This window comes from Aythya marila, assembly GCF_965140915.1.
Source record: "Aythya marila genome assembly, chromosome: 1".
NCBI lineage: Eukaryota > Metazoa > Chordata > Aves > Anseriformes > Anatidae > Aythya > Aythya marila.
Genome location: NC_139042.1, coordinates 121,582,113 through 121,595,200, shown reverse-complemented (window position 1 = coordinate 121,595,200; position 13,088 = coordinate 121,582,113). Strand labels below are relative to the sequence as shown.

Genomic DNA, 13,088 nt, shown 5'->3' with positions numbered 1-13,088 from the left:
TAAACCTCAGCAAAACAAAACAAAATAAACAGAAAAAAAAAAAAGTGTGATTTAATAGGTCTTCCTTGCAAGAGGTCAAATTAGTCACAACAAACCTCAATGTATGCATTTTTATTTGGTGTCCTTGTTCTTAACAGTGAGGTCTTAAAAAGTGTCTAACAAAGGTCACTGTTGGTACAGACTACCTTCGTGTGGCAGCTAGACACCATCACAAGCAGTTTGTCTATATGAAAGGCTGTTCAGTTTTCTAACAGGCTTTGGCAAGTGGATTTCCTGCTCAGATAGGTTTTGTGTTCAATTCATTCTTCTTTTTCTAGATGGCATGGACTTCACTCACTTTCCCACCCCTGTGGGTCTGAAGTGATGATGGATCTGCCTTGGTTTCATTTTTGCTGCTTATTTCATATTTATTCCTAGACCCCAACCAATAAGACAATCTTAATATGCCATGTACCCATAGTTTCTGCCTCAAAGACAGTACAGTCTAACCAGACAAAAATGAAGAAGAGGCCTGAAGTTATTTTCTTTCCGTGTCTTTATTTCTAGCATGCTCATCATCATATGATCTGAGTTTTCTGCTGTGGTTACAGATAGCCAAGTCTTACTTGGAGAAAGGAAGGTCCTCTTTCTTGATGCGTCACTTGGGCAGGATATTTAGGAAATGTTGTACTTTTATTTTGCTCTGTATCCTTCCACCTCACCCAGTCCTCTTAGGAAGTCGGTGCTGTAGGCACTGAAAAGAATGCTTCCCATGTTCCTTCTGGAAGGCACTGATGTGAGAAAGTCCATGACTGCTATGGAGAAATCTTTTACCACGGAGTCTTCACTGGTTTCCCATGAACGTTGTTGTGGTAGGCTAGGGCAAGAGGTTCAGCTGGTATTTAGTCCTAGCCCAGCAACCTGAAGGTCTTAAAAATCAGCGTAAGGACTTCAAGCATGATCCAGCATGGCTATTTTACCTGCATTATGAGTTCTTGATTAAAAAAAAAAAAAAAAAAAAAAGGACACAAAAAAAAAAGGACAAAAAAAAAAGACAATTTTCTCTGTTGTTCTGAGGAGGCTCCTTTGGCCTCTTTCAAAGAGAATTAGCCTGTTTGGGTCATTCAGGTTTCCAAGAAATCACTGCCACTACCCCTCCATTTGGGTTGGCCATGCTGAGAAGAGAAGGGATGCATGAAAAGGACCTCTTTACCTCTCCTGGTGCCAGCTGAGAGGCAGAAGGGCAGCACTTCCCTGGCTCTTTGTGCTCAGGAAGAGTGTATCATTGATGTAGGCACCAGCCTAGGAGCCCTCCTCACCAGAGCCAGGGCCCTGGTCTGTGTGGTAGGAGCAAGCCCACGCTTCTGAGAAACCATGAGCTGGCTCTGGCCTCAGTGGCACCTAGGAGAAAAACAAAAATGTACCAGCTCTGTTTTTCAGGCCATCCTTGGGGTGATGTCTTTGGATCCTGTGTGATGAAGCATGTGTTAATATGTTATTATGGCCCTGAACTCAGGCAGAAAAACTCAGGGAAGGTCCAGCCAGAGGCATTATCTCTGTGGTGTCACAGAGATGCAGTAATTGCTATGCCTGGCTTTCCAGTAAAATGTGTGGCTTAGCCTGTTTTCTTCCGCACAGCTTTCCGAATGTGTAGTGCAGCAGAGTCAGCATTACAGGGGGAACTTCAGCTTCTGCATTTACTGGCTTCTGTGCTTATGGCTGTGTGAAGCATTGCATTAAATACACAGTAGTTTCTAGCACCTAATAAGGAAGGACTCTCTTACTGTTATTGTTATAGCTGGGGTTGTTATAGTACTGGGGACAGAGAGGCTTGGTCTGACCAAGGGGATGAGGGTTTCCTCTACCTATATAATGGAAAAAAATAAACACAAGCTTTGGGTCCAGGTCTGGATGTAAATGCTCTGCCTCAGGCTCCTCTCAGCTTTAAGGCTGATTAAGTCCTTGGCTGGTTACGTTGATGGAGTTCTTTTGAAGCCAATGTCAGATTTTGCCAGTGTGCAGATCTAGTCAATATTTGAACTTTATACCCCCTCTGTGGGAGTTTATGAGCACTAAACTGTGGGTATGTAGGCTTATATGGAAGTGTGAATGCTTCTCTGAGTTTTATCCAAGCCAATCAGACCTTTTGGCTAGATTCAGCGAGGCTGGAGCTCTATCCTGGGGAGGGGGGAGGTTCTTGGGACCACATGCTTTACCTCATGCTTTCAATTAGAGTGAAAACGCCTCTTTTTCTGGAAAGGAAAAAAAGAAAAGAAAAAAAAAAAAGAAAAAGAAAAAAGAGAAACCCTACCTTTCTTCCCACAGTACTTCTGTGACTTCAGGCTCAGTAATTGTCACATGGCAATGAGCATGGCGTGGCAGAACCACTGCATATCCTTACTCTGCAAATTATCTACGGCTACTTTGTGGGGGTTATTTTTTTTGTTTGCTCTGTATTTCTTCTGTTACTGGACCCTTCCCTGTGCCTGCAGAGAGCCTCCACTACTGTTTTATGAAACTGTGTCCTCTGTGGTGACTTCTGGAAGCTCTTGGTGTGTATTCACCGGGTGTCTTGCCTTTCTTTCCTAGTCCCCTATGTGCTGAAGAGCTGTGCGGAGTTCATTGAGACTCATGGCATTGTGGATGGGATATATCGCCTCTCAGGAGTGACGTCCAACATCCAAAAGCTGAGGTAAGGGCAACCAGTCTGAGCACCAGAGGGATTTGATGGCGTTGCTCAGCATCTTCGAGCTGTTAGTCCCTCAAGTACATATCAGGGCCAACGGAGCTCTGCACTGATGCAGAATGGGAACTGTCTCTGAAGCTGGTAGCAGGAAAATACAGTGGTTTGGGGATTAGGCCATGACAAGGAAAAAAGTCTCCCTCTGTGTCTATTAATGGGAAGAGCCTGGAGGGTCTCAGCACAAATACTGAGTTGTTCTTTCTAATTTCAAGACAAAGAGATCTCTTTATATCAGTTTGGGGGCCCCTCGTGGGACTGTGCTGGGGCAGCCAGAGCCTAGCTGAAACCTCAAGGCCTGGTCCCAGGAGTCAGGCTGGGCCAGGCTGCAGATAACACAGTCCTGTCTGCCTTCCAGTTTGTTTTGTCCTCCAGCTGTAAAAGAGTATGCAGAGTGGAGTTTAGGGGTGCTACAGCTCTTATTCATCTAGGTTGCTGTGTCTCTGTGTTGTTTCAGACAAGAGTTTGTTTCTGACCAATGCCCGGACCTGACAAGGGAAGTTTACCTCCAGGACATCCACTGCGTGGGATCTCTCTGCAAGCTGTACTTCAGGGAGCTGCCCAACCCTCTCCTCACATATGAGCTCTACAAGAAATTCACGGTGAGCCCTCTTGCTGCCCTCATTCCTAACCAGAAGCATGGACATGTCACAGGTTCCCCCATGACAGCTGTTTGGGTTTCAGTCTGGTGTCCTGGCTTCTGGTGCATATATCTGTATAAACACTTCCCAGTGCTTGTCCCTTCTCATCTTGCACTGGCTGTCTTTCCCTGTCCTTGTTTCTTTCCCCCCTTTCATGTTTGTTTCTCTTGTTTTCTCTGTTATTTCCTTTCCTTTGCTCATTTTATTCACTGCACTGCTTCCCTGGTGTTACTCTTTCTCCCCACTGTGCACCTCCTTCCAGAATGGCTAATTCTCTTTGTTTTCCTCATTACTGTCCATCACTGAGAGCCTTTGGGGTCATCTGGGGCCTCTGATCATAATCACAAGGGAGTGGTTTCCTCTTCTCTGTTCCTTCCACAGTCCTTGACACCTGAACAAATGGATTGCTCAACCCATGTGTAAAGTATCGACTTTTTTTTTTTTTTTTTTTTTTTTTTTCATCTGTAGCATTTTCACACAGTTTGTCAGAGAGCAAATGATGACACAGGTTATGCCAGCTATGACATATCAGGTCTGTCATGATCATACCATAAATACAAACAGCAGAGGAAAGTGGCAGCTGGCCAAGCAGAAATCTCCAACCTTGTTTAAATGGATTGTAATTCAGAGAGTAGTAAATTGATTCTGCAAAACAACCATAGATTATACATGGATACAGTAAGAGAAGATGGCAGGGAGCTGGAAAATATGACTGTGAAGCCTGAATTTTTAAGAGAGTTGGCTAATATTGGTGACAGATAATATTTCATTAAAAGGTGGCAGCGCAAGCTATACTTGTCGTAAAGGCTGCCTGTTTCTTACCCTTCTAAATCCACTTTTAGCTGTCTATGACACTAACAAATTTAAGTCTAGTCATTTAGGCTGAAATTGTCCATGCTTGAGGTGCGAATTTTAAGTTTAAAAGCATTCACTATCTTCTTCAAACAACAGGGGTGGGGGGATGGTGAAGATTATTTTATCAGTGTTAGAAACATCCATCCTTTGTTAAGAATTTCTATCATCCTACTCTTTCTCATTTGCTGGAGGGTGGAGAGGACAGACATTGCCAAAAAATGTTGGATGTGGCAGGGAAATTTTGCAAAATCATGTCCAGATGAGACTGGAAGTGGCAAGCAAGCTGAGCTTCAGGTGCTGCTATCTGCATCACCTCTACCCTGAGTCAAGAATTTCCAAACAGCACTACTGTGGCTCAGGAGGCACTGAGAAAAACGTGTTGGGTCCACACAAGAAGACATTATCCAAAGACGCATTGTGCAAGGGGTCTTACTGTAGGGCAGAGCCAAAGGAGACCAGTCAAAGAGCAACTTGCTATAAGAAGTCAAGTAGCTGCTTGGGACTATAACTGAGCTGGGGAACAACAACTTGCTAGCCTTGCTATGCTGCCTGACAGATACACAACAGTGCTAAGTGTCTTGCTATTCCCATGATAATTTTTAAGTAAGACTGTGCTGTGGTTTGAGGTGGTGGATAGTCAAAACCTCAGTCACAACTCTGAGCAGATGTGAAAAATTTTCCTATACCCTCAAGATACAGGGATCCTTAGGATATAGGATAGGATCTCCAAAATGGAGACAGTCAGGGTGAATAGGACCTTGAAAATACAGGGTATAATTGAACCATTCATAGTAACTGATGAGCCTCATTCTTGTTGCAGATATTTGGCTGGTGTCTTTCTGGCTATCATTACTGATTTATGAAAGAAAAATGCTATAAAGGAAACATGAAGATTTAGATGGAAACTTTTTTAGGAAAGAATGTTTGCTGAAAAGTGCAGTTTTGAGATGATGACTTGCAGATTTTGGTCAGATACATTTGGTAAATAGTTTTATTCAAAAACAAAAGGGAAAACACTTCTGTAACTATCCAAATGTTTCTTTTACAAATACTTTCTAAAGGAAATGTTTCAACTTTAAATCAACACATCCAGCTCTTAAATAAAACATCTTTCAGAAAAGGGTTAAATAGCCCCAAATTTAAATGAGTTTTTCTTTCACTTTTGGTTGAAATGTGATCCTTGGTCGACCTTGAACAATTGTTTTTAAAAATCTTGTGCCAGCTCCCCCAAATGTTATCACTTTAGATCGACCTAAAAGGGATTTTTTTTTTTAAACTCCGTCTTCTTAGTTTGCTCTGCCACAAAATCCATTATTCACATAATTCTGCTCAGTGGAGATTTATAATGGGTAACCCAGCTGACAGGAAACACAGTCAGATACAGGGAGGAAAGAAATAAAAAAGACCAAATCCCCAAGGAGCAGAAAAAGCGCTATAGGAGCGTGCGTGTGCGTGGGGTGTCTGAGCAGGGAATGGTGGCAGCTGTGCCTGAGCAGAAGAGCGCTAGTAGGAGTAAAGGATGCATGCTAATCCCAGACTGACTCACTCGGAGTTGCTTCTGAGATGGGATAGGCTCCACATTGAGTCACCGGAGTGATTCAGACATTTGTGGCTAAGGAAAGTCAAATTCTTAATGACTAGAGAGGGATCGGCCTTTTGGTCATCATTCATGGTTGTAACATCCCAGTCACGACCTCATAGGCCGTCAACCTTTGCAGCATGGTGTCCTCTCAAGCTCCCCAGTTTTCCGTCCAGTATTCTGGTGCTGGCTGCTTGTTTTATGGAATAGGTAAATTGACTCTACTTGGCTCCTTCCATCCTGGGCATAGGGGTGGATGGTCCTTCAGGACAAGTCAGCTGTAGGAGGCCAAGCCTACCTTCTCTCTCTGGTCTCAGTTCCAGGTGTTATTTGAGGCTTTTGTGAATTGTGCACTCCTGGAATCACTATCAGAGTTACAAAAAAAAAATAAATTTGATTTTAAATGATTTTAAATTGTTTTAGATACCTACCTTCTACCATCCTCAGAGCGCTCTTTTCCTGTTTGTGAGATGAAAATATAAACAACTGGAATTCATGCTGTAATTAGCGGACATATAATAAATGGAGTTACTGGTTCTTCCTTGGATTCTGTATTTTGCTGTTCTAATTCTGAAGTTGGAAAGGTCCTCAGATTTCAAAAGCACAACATGTGTGGGTCAGAAATGTGGTGTGGAGGTTTGAATGGGTCACGACCTCAGAAAGTCTGGTATTCACTTGCTGTCTAAGCATTAGGTCTTTGAGAACTGGAAGTTAAATGTAGGAATAAAAATCAGCACAAATCAGGAGAGAAAATTCTGTGTACAATCCAGTTGAAATATAATGTTTTAGATGCACTAATTAAAATTTGCATTCTTCTCTTTCTTCATCTTTGGGTAAGGCCATTGAACTGGAAACCTTGTATGAAGACGGTGAGAATTCTTGTTTTTAGGATTTCTAGGCTGAATGTAATAGTGTTTTTTGTTTGTTTGTTTGTTTGTTTGTTTGTTTTTAAAGGATTGATTTCAAACGTTTTAATATTCCTATTTGTTGCAGTGAAAGAGCTGCCCCTAAACCTCCTGATGAGTCACATACCTCAGAAGGGGTCCTCTGCTTGGTCCTTCCTCCTCACCAAGGCATTGTGTCAGCCTAATAACAATGAAAACAAGGGGAAAGTTAGCATCACTTTCTCAAATCTCAGAACAATCTTGTTTCCTGCTTATAGTTGGAAATGAAGCATACAGCCAGCTCTTTTCAATTCACAAGGGCTTGTCATTTGCAATTCAGGTGTTTTGCAACAGGCGGCCTGGCACACTGCTGCTGTGGATTGCTCTCCTTGGCAGAGACCTGATTCATGCACATGTGCAGCTGCCTGTGAGGGCAATGCAGGTCATGGAGGATTTGTACTGCTGTTGGCAGTGTTGTGACGTGGCCCCCATCTGTGGCACTGCAAGGCTGGATTCCTGGCCTCTGGAGATGGCAATGTTTGGGCATTTGTATGAGTGTGGGCTTGTGACAAGGATAAGCAGTTGGCCCACTGCTGTATTTATGGTAAAATGTAGTATAAGACGTTAACCTACCTTTAATTTGGGCAAAAGAAATGCATCCACATCTCACATATACCCAACTAGTGAGCTCACTCATTTTTCTTTGCTGTGACACCAATGAGTAAGTTCAAGCTCGAGGGCATAGATCTTAATTCCCAGTCTTAGGGAATAAAATATATTCGTATTCATCTCTGACCTTGAAGCTAGCTAGATTTGGCTTACTGTTGGTTGTACATGAGAAATGGTCTGCAGGGAAAAGGGCAGGGACCTCAACAGAGACGACAGCATCGTTAGTGGGGATGTCATAGGGACTGCAAGGACAAGAAGATGCTTCTGTTGTTGTAACTCGTAATTTCAGGTTGATGGTGTTTAAGCGGCGGGTGGTTTGGGACGGGTTATTTCCTTCCTCTCCTTTCCTAGCAGTGCTGACGTCTGTCTGTAGGCAAAGCTGCTGCTGGCAGCGTGGGTCCCAGCATCTTTCTTTGAACTCACTCCAAACTCCAGTGGCAGCAGGGTAGGCAGGAGGTTCCCAGACAGTCATGCATTGTTTGAAGTCGCTGGTGGTTTGCCCTCCCCCAGCACAAAAACTGAAAGGGAATAGCTGAACAGATGGATACCAATGCAGTAAACTCCTAGGAATGCAGACAAAAGCTTATCATGGCTTTTTAAGCTTTTGCTCCAGAGGCACTTGATCAAGACCAAGATGTATAACCTCGGTTCTGTCTAACCTTGTCTAACCTTGAGTATAGGAACTTATTAACCTACCAGGACAGTGATTTTTTAAGGCTTCTCCCACCATAAAAGAGGCAAACTCACACAGACTACTTCTAGTTATCTTTATATGACAGACACATATGGCTTATTTTAATGAATGTAAAGTATGCACATCCAACCCTTTTTTATTACACTGGGCTTGAAAGACCTGTTTTATTTTAACACAGTTTTGGGGAAGGGACATTTTCATTCATTCATCTTTTTAATTTTTCAATGTTTTCACTTCTCTCTTTCCTCTCTATTTCTAATTTACTCATCACTATCCTTGTTAAATGAAGGAAAAACACACACACACACACAAAAAACATAATTCCTAATTGAAGCTTTCAGTTTTCAACCCTCCCTCCCCTCAAAACATTAACCACCCTGTCTCAAGGTGTGGGGAAGATGTACCAATACATGAAATAACAGCACAGCAAATCTCTGGTGTGCTGGGAACACAAATCAACTTCTCCTACCAATATCTCTGCAAGGTAACAAGAGAGCATTCCCTCAGAGACAGGCTGTCTCATGTGACCTTCCTTATCCCTCTTCCTTTTCCCCTAAGTCTGTCGCCAGGGTGGACTGTTTCCTTCTATCTCCACAGGAAGCAGTATCACACTTCCCTGAGGACGAGCAGTTGGCACGAATACAAAATGTCATCCAGGAGCTCCCACCATCACATTACAGGTGAGAATGTGTCCATCAAGGCTCTGAGGAACGGGGTGGTGGCTGTCACCATCAGGCAACGTTGCTTGAAACAGCAATAGAGTTCATTTCCAGAAATTAATTCCCCAAAGCTGACTCACTGTTTCCAAATCTGGCAACAATTTATCTGGCATGTAAATGTCATTGAACAAGCCATCATTAAACAGGCTCTCCCTGCCTCGGTCTATCCTCCTCCTCCCTGGGTATGACCACCATGGCACCCTTAGCCAGTGTACTGGGTGTGGTGAGAAGCAGATTATCTGCTGGAGGCACTTAAGCACGAGCTAAGCTCTTGGACTTTGCAGGGTCCAACCCTTTCTCCTACCCAGCTGCCATCTCCTTTGCACCCATCATGCTAAGGATTGATTTGTTTGTGTCCCATCCTTGGCCATCCCAGAGCAAAGATGTTCAGGGATTCACTGCCATCCCATCAAAATCCTGGCTCTGTAAATCCTCAATTTGATGGGACCTGTTGTGCTGACACTGCCCTCCTTGAGGAGGGGACAACTCTGAGCTCCAGGCTGAGCCTGAGACCTGCTGTCCCTGTAGACAAGCATTGGTCACCCGAGTGGAAGGGAGAGCCCACCGGTGGGTCTCACACTTCAGGCTGCAAGGAGCAGCCCTCAGGGGAGACATAACCATGTGCACGATGAGGGACCTGACGATTTTCTCTCTATTCCTGTGAAACCACTGCAGAACGCTGGAATACCTGATCAAGCACCTGACTCACCTGGCCTCCTTCAGCAACATGACCAACATGCACACGAGAAACCTGGCCTTGGTGTGGGCTCCCAATCTCCTCAGGTACAGTAGAGTCCTCCCAGCCCAAGCACCATGTTGAGCTCCACGGAGAGCATCAGCACCTGAGCCTAGAGACACATCCACTGAGGGAAAAACATAGGCAGGAAAAAACAGAACAACTAAAGGGAGTGCTAGAGCAGAGCAAGCAGCTTTTAAAATGAGAAAAAATTCTTCCAGGTTGAATAATTTGAGGTTTTACTGCCAGCATCCAAGGAAACTTGTGGTTTTGCTGCTTCTTCTTCTTCTTCTTTTTTTTTTTTTTTTTTTTTTTTCTTCAAAAATAAAGCTGTTATTTGTAAGTTGAGCACATTGATTTAAAAATGACGAGTTAGCTCATCACTGTGGAACGGAAATGACATTTCTGACAGTGCCAGTGCTTCTGCAGCGATGCGGTGAGAGACGGCAGGGCTTGGAAGGGAAGAAAACAGGGTAATAATATCACAGGCCTGTCTTGTATCCGGGTCTGCTACACCATAAGTGAAATGAGCTCGATGGACTTAGGATGGCAGCTAGTGTCAGATCACAAGACCACCAGGTAGATTTTGGTTGATTTGCTGGTCACTTGTCTGGGAAGAGGCCCAGATAAGGTGCAGGCAGAAGTTTGTCTGATATGTTGTAGAGCCAGGCAGAACAAGAAAACATTTTGTCTGAAAATTTTATATTGAAATGTTTTTTATTTTGGTGAAGTCGCCTTCTCCACCTATCCCATACCTGTGTGTTGAGAGGATTGAGCTATGCAGGGGCAGTCCAGATAAGGCCTGCTGGGCAGGAGAGGGACATTGACAAAGCTGGTGTAGGGAGCCAGGAGCTGGGGGGGCTGAGAGGAGGCTGCAGGGCAGGCCGGAGGGACATTGGCAAGAGAGCTAAAGGCAAATCACAACAAAGGCAGAACAGGTTCTGAAAATGATTCAGATGTTTACTCTACTGAACATCACAAAGTGGGCCTTTACTACTGAGACGTTTTCATGCCAGCATCTGTCCTTGTCAAAAAAAACTGAAGTCTGTTTCCTCTTGCAATCTATTGTAAGTGCAAGTCCCAGGGAGGATAAGAAAGGAGCAAGCAATGCAATTGCAGTCTCCTTACATGGTTATCCTCTTGGCAATGCCCCAAGCTATTATCTAACACACCAGTCATTAACTTTACAAAGGATCCATTGCCCAGAGATAATTTCTTCAGCAACACTTTGGCATGTCAAGATAAGGAATGTTTCTTTGCTGAGAGCAAGAGTGAGAATGTGAGAGTGCAGGGGGCAGTGAAGAGCCTACTGGGACACACAGCAGAACATTGGCAAATCTGGCATGGGGAGAACACGAGCAGGTTTCTGAGGGATTTCATTCAAACTCTCCTTGGAGAGATGATTGAAGCATTGCATAGGGATCTGGAAGCAGTGCTTGAAGGCTCGTGTGTTGCCTTTCAGGCCCAACTTTGAAAGAGATAAAGGAGGACCAAAGATGAAGAAAAGAGAGCAGTTTGAGAGTCAGTTTTATCTACTGCTAAAGAATGTAAAAGGGAAGGAGGGAAAATAACACAGGCAGGAAAGAAATAACAAAGGTGAGAGAGAAAATGGAAACAGATTTTTAAAAGAGTGAAAAGACAGAGAGAAGGTGAGGGCTTGGTGATCGAAGGAAAGCAAGAGATGCAGCAAGGGAGGCCAAAACATCCCTGTTCCAAGTCTTGCAGGAAAAAAGCCAGTTTCTCATTCCCAAAGGCCTCATGTGACAATAATTCTGGCTACTAGTAAACCTCTTTCCTGGTGCAGGTCAAAGGAGATAGAGGCTGTTGGCTGCAACGGGGATGCAGCTTTCCTGGAGGTGCGAGTCCAGCAGTTGGTGATAGAGTTCATCCTGAATCACGTGGATCAGATCTTCAGCAAAAACAGAAAAGCCAGCTCTGCAGAGAACATCGGTAACAACCTCCCCAAGACACCCTATTTGTCACTTGCCCTGTACTACAGCTCTAACTGTATCCCCTTCCACCGATATTTCAAAAGCATCAACACTTAGAAAGCTCTCACACTCCCCTAAATACATCTTGATCCCAATCCTTCGCTACCCTAGTCCTCCCCATCCTCATCTCCAACATCTCTGGGTACTAGCCTCCTCCAGTGTGCTCCTAGATAGCCCCGAGGCTCATTGTTCACATGATCTCACCTAGCTTAACCCCTTCTTCAGAAGGAAGACCACCCAACTAGCTTCTCAGTTTGGGCCTAAGTTTTCTCTCTAAGCGCTTCAGTCACTCTCTCAGTTCTGTCAGCTGTTGTATCCATCCAACTTGGAGACCACACTCCCAAGATAAAAGTTATGCTTGTGTTTTACAAATTTCTCTGTTGTTCTATGGGAAATGATTGATTTATTTTTACTGTGACATCAGCAGATTTGGGAGATGCTGATTTTTTTTATTGAGTGACAGATTTGCTGTCAAAATTCTTATAAGGCAGAGAAGTGAGAGGGCTTGGAACCGCAGTGATCTCACATCATTTCAGCAGTATGTGTCTTCCTGTTACACACATTATACACACTGGGAAGGCACCTGCAGAAGTGATGGAGTAACCATGCTTCTGCTCTCCTGCCCTGTGTCAACTCATCCCATCCACTTTTCCTTGCTGGCTATCCCTGGAGCCTGCGGTTCCCGCATGGTGCCCTCCTTGAACTGCTGTGCTGGTGTGGGTGCCATTTCTATGCCCATGTTTCTGCCCCAGCAGACGGCAGGGAGTGAGGAACTGTGTCCTTACTGTCACCAGCAGTACAGAAACACATCAATTAGCAAATTCCAAGCCTTTTGTATGTACTGCAGGTACTCCCTGTAGCCCTGAAGGGAAGGTACAGTAATGGAGGTTTTTAGAGCGGTCCCCCTTCCTAGAACAAGACAAGGAGAAAGATGTGGAAGTGAGAGGGAGAATTAGGCTTGGACAGGGGACTCAGCTGCTCCAAAACCTGGGGAGGGAGGAGAACGTATGCATCCTGGTGTTTTTCAGGGACGCCTCTTTAACACCAACGCATCTACAGCAGGGACAGCAAGCCTGTGTAAAGCAGCCTTTGGCTGGCAAGTGTGGCCCCTGCTGGGAATGCACTCAGATGGATAAGGTTGCTGGGGAGATGGAAGGCTTATCTGACAAAAGCCTCTCTCTCTGCACGTGCTGCTCCTTTTCCCCCTCCGCAGGAGTTGTTCCAGTCAAATAAAGACACAAAGCTCTTGCTCTCATCTCTCCTCACCCCGGGGCTGGAATGTACTTTCTTGCTTTTCAGAGAACGCACCAATTGTGAGAAATCTGTCACTCCCCTCGGCCTCCCTGCCGATGAAGCTGGTGAGCCTGGAAGAAGCACAGGCACGGAGCCTGTCAGCCTCCCACCCTGCTAGGAAGGAGAGGAGAGAGAACAGCTTGCCTGAGATTGTCCCTGTAACCGGCTCCCTCTTCCACACAGTTGTTGACCTCCCTGACAGCAAGTAAGTACCAAGAGGAGTGTAAAGTGTGAGCAAAAGGAGCAGGTTCCCCAGCATGATTAGGATTGAGACTTCTCTTAGTGTGAAAGCCGCACACCTGCACACA

General features: G+C 44.6%; 1 protein-coding gene across 1 annotated transcript in view; it reads left to right on the top strand.

The window, feature by feature from the left end:
• ARHGAP31 (Rho GTPase activating protein 31) overlaps positions 1–13,088 on the top strand; it is a 60,065-nt gene that overhangs the window by 31,234 nt on the left and 15,743 nt on the right. Inside the window, exons 2-7 of the mRNA XM_082774402.1 lie at positions 2,569–2,671; positions 3,177–3,321; positions 8,639–8,721; positions 9,436–9,543; positions 11,301–11,446; positions 12,787–12,985. Of these exons, the coding sequence (XP_082630528.1) occupies positions 2,569–2,671; positions 3,177–3,321; positions 8,639–8,721; positions 9,436–9,543; positions 11,301–11,446; positions 12,787–12,985 (784 nt within the window). The remainder of the gene's footprint in view (positions 1–2,568; positions 2,672–3,176; positions 3,322–8,638; positions 8,722–9,435; positions 9,544–11,300; positions 11,447–12,786; positions 12,986–13,088) is intronic.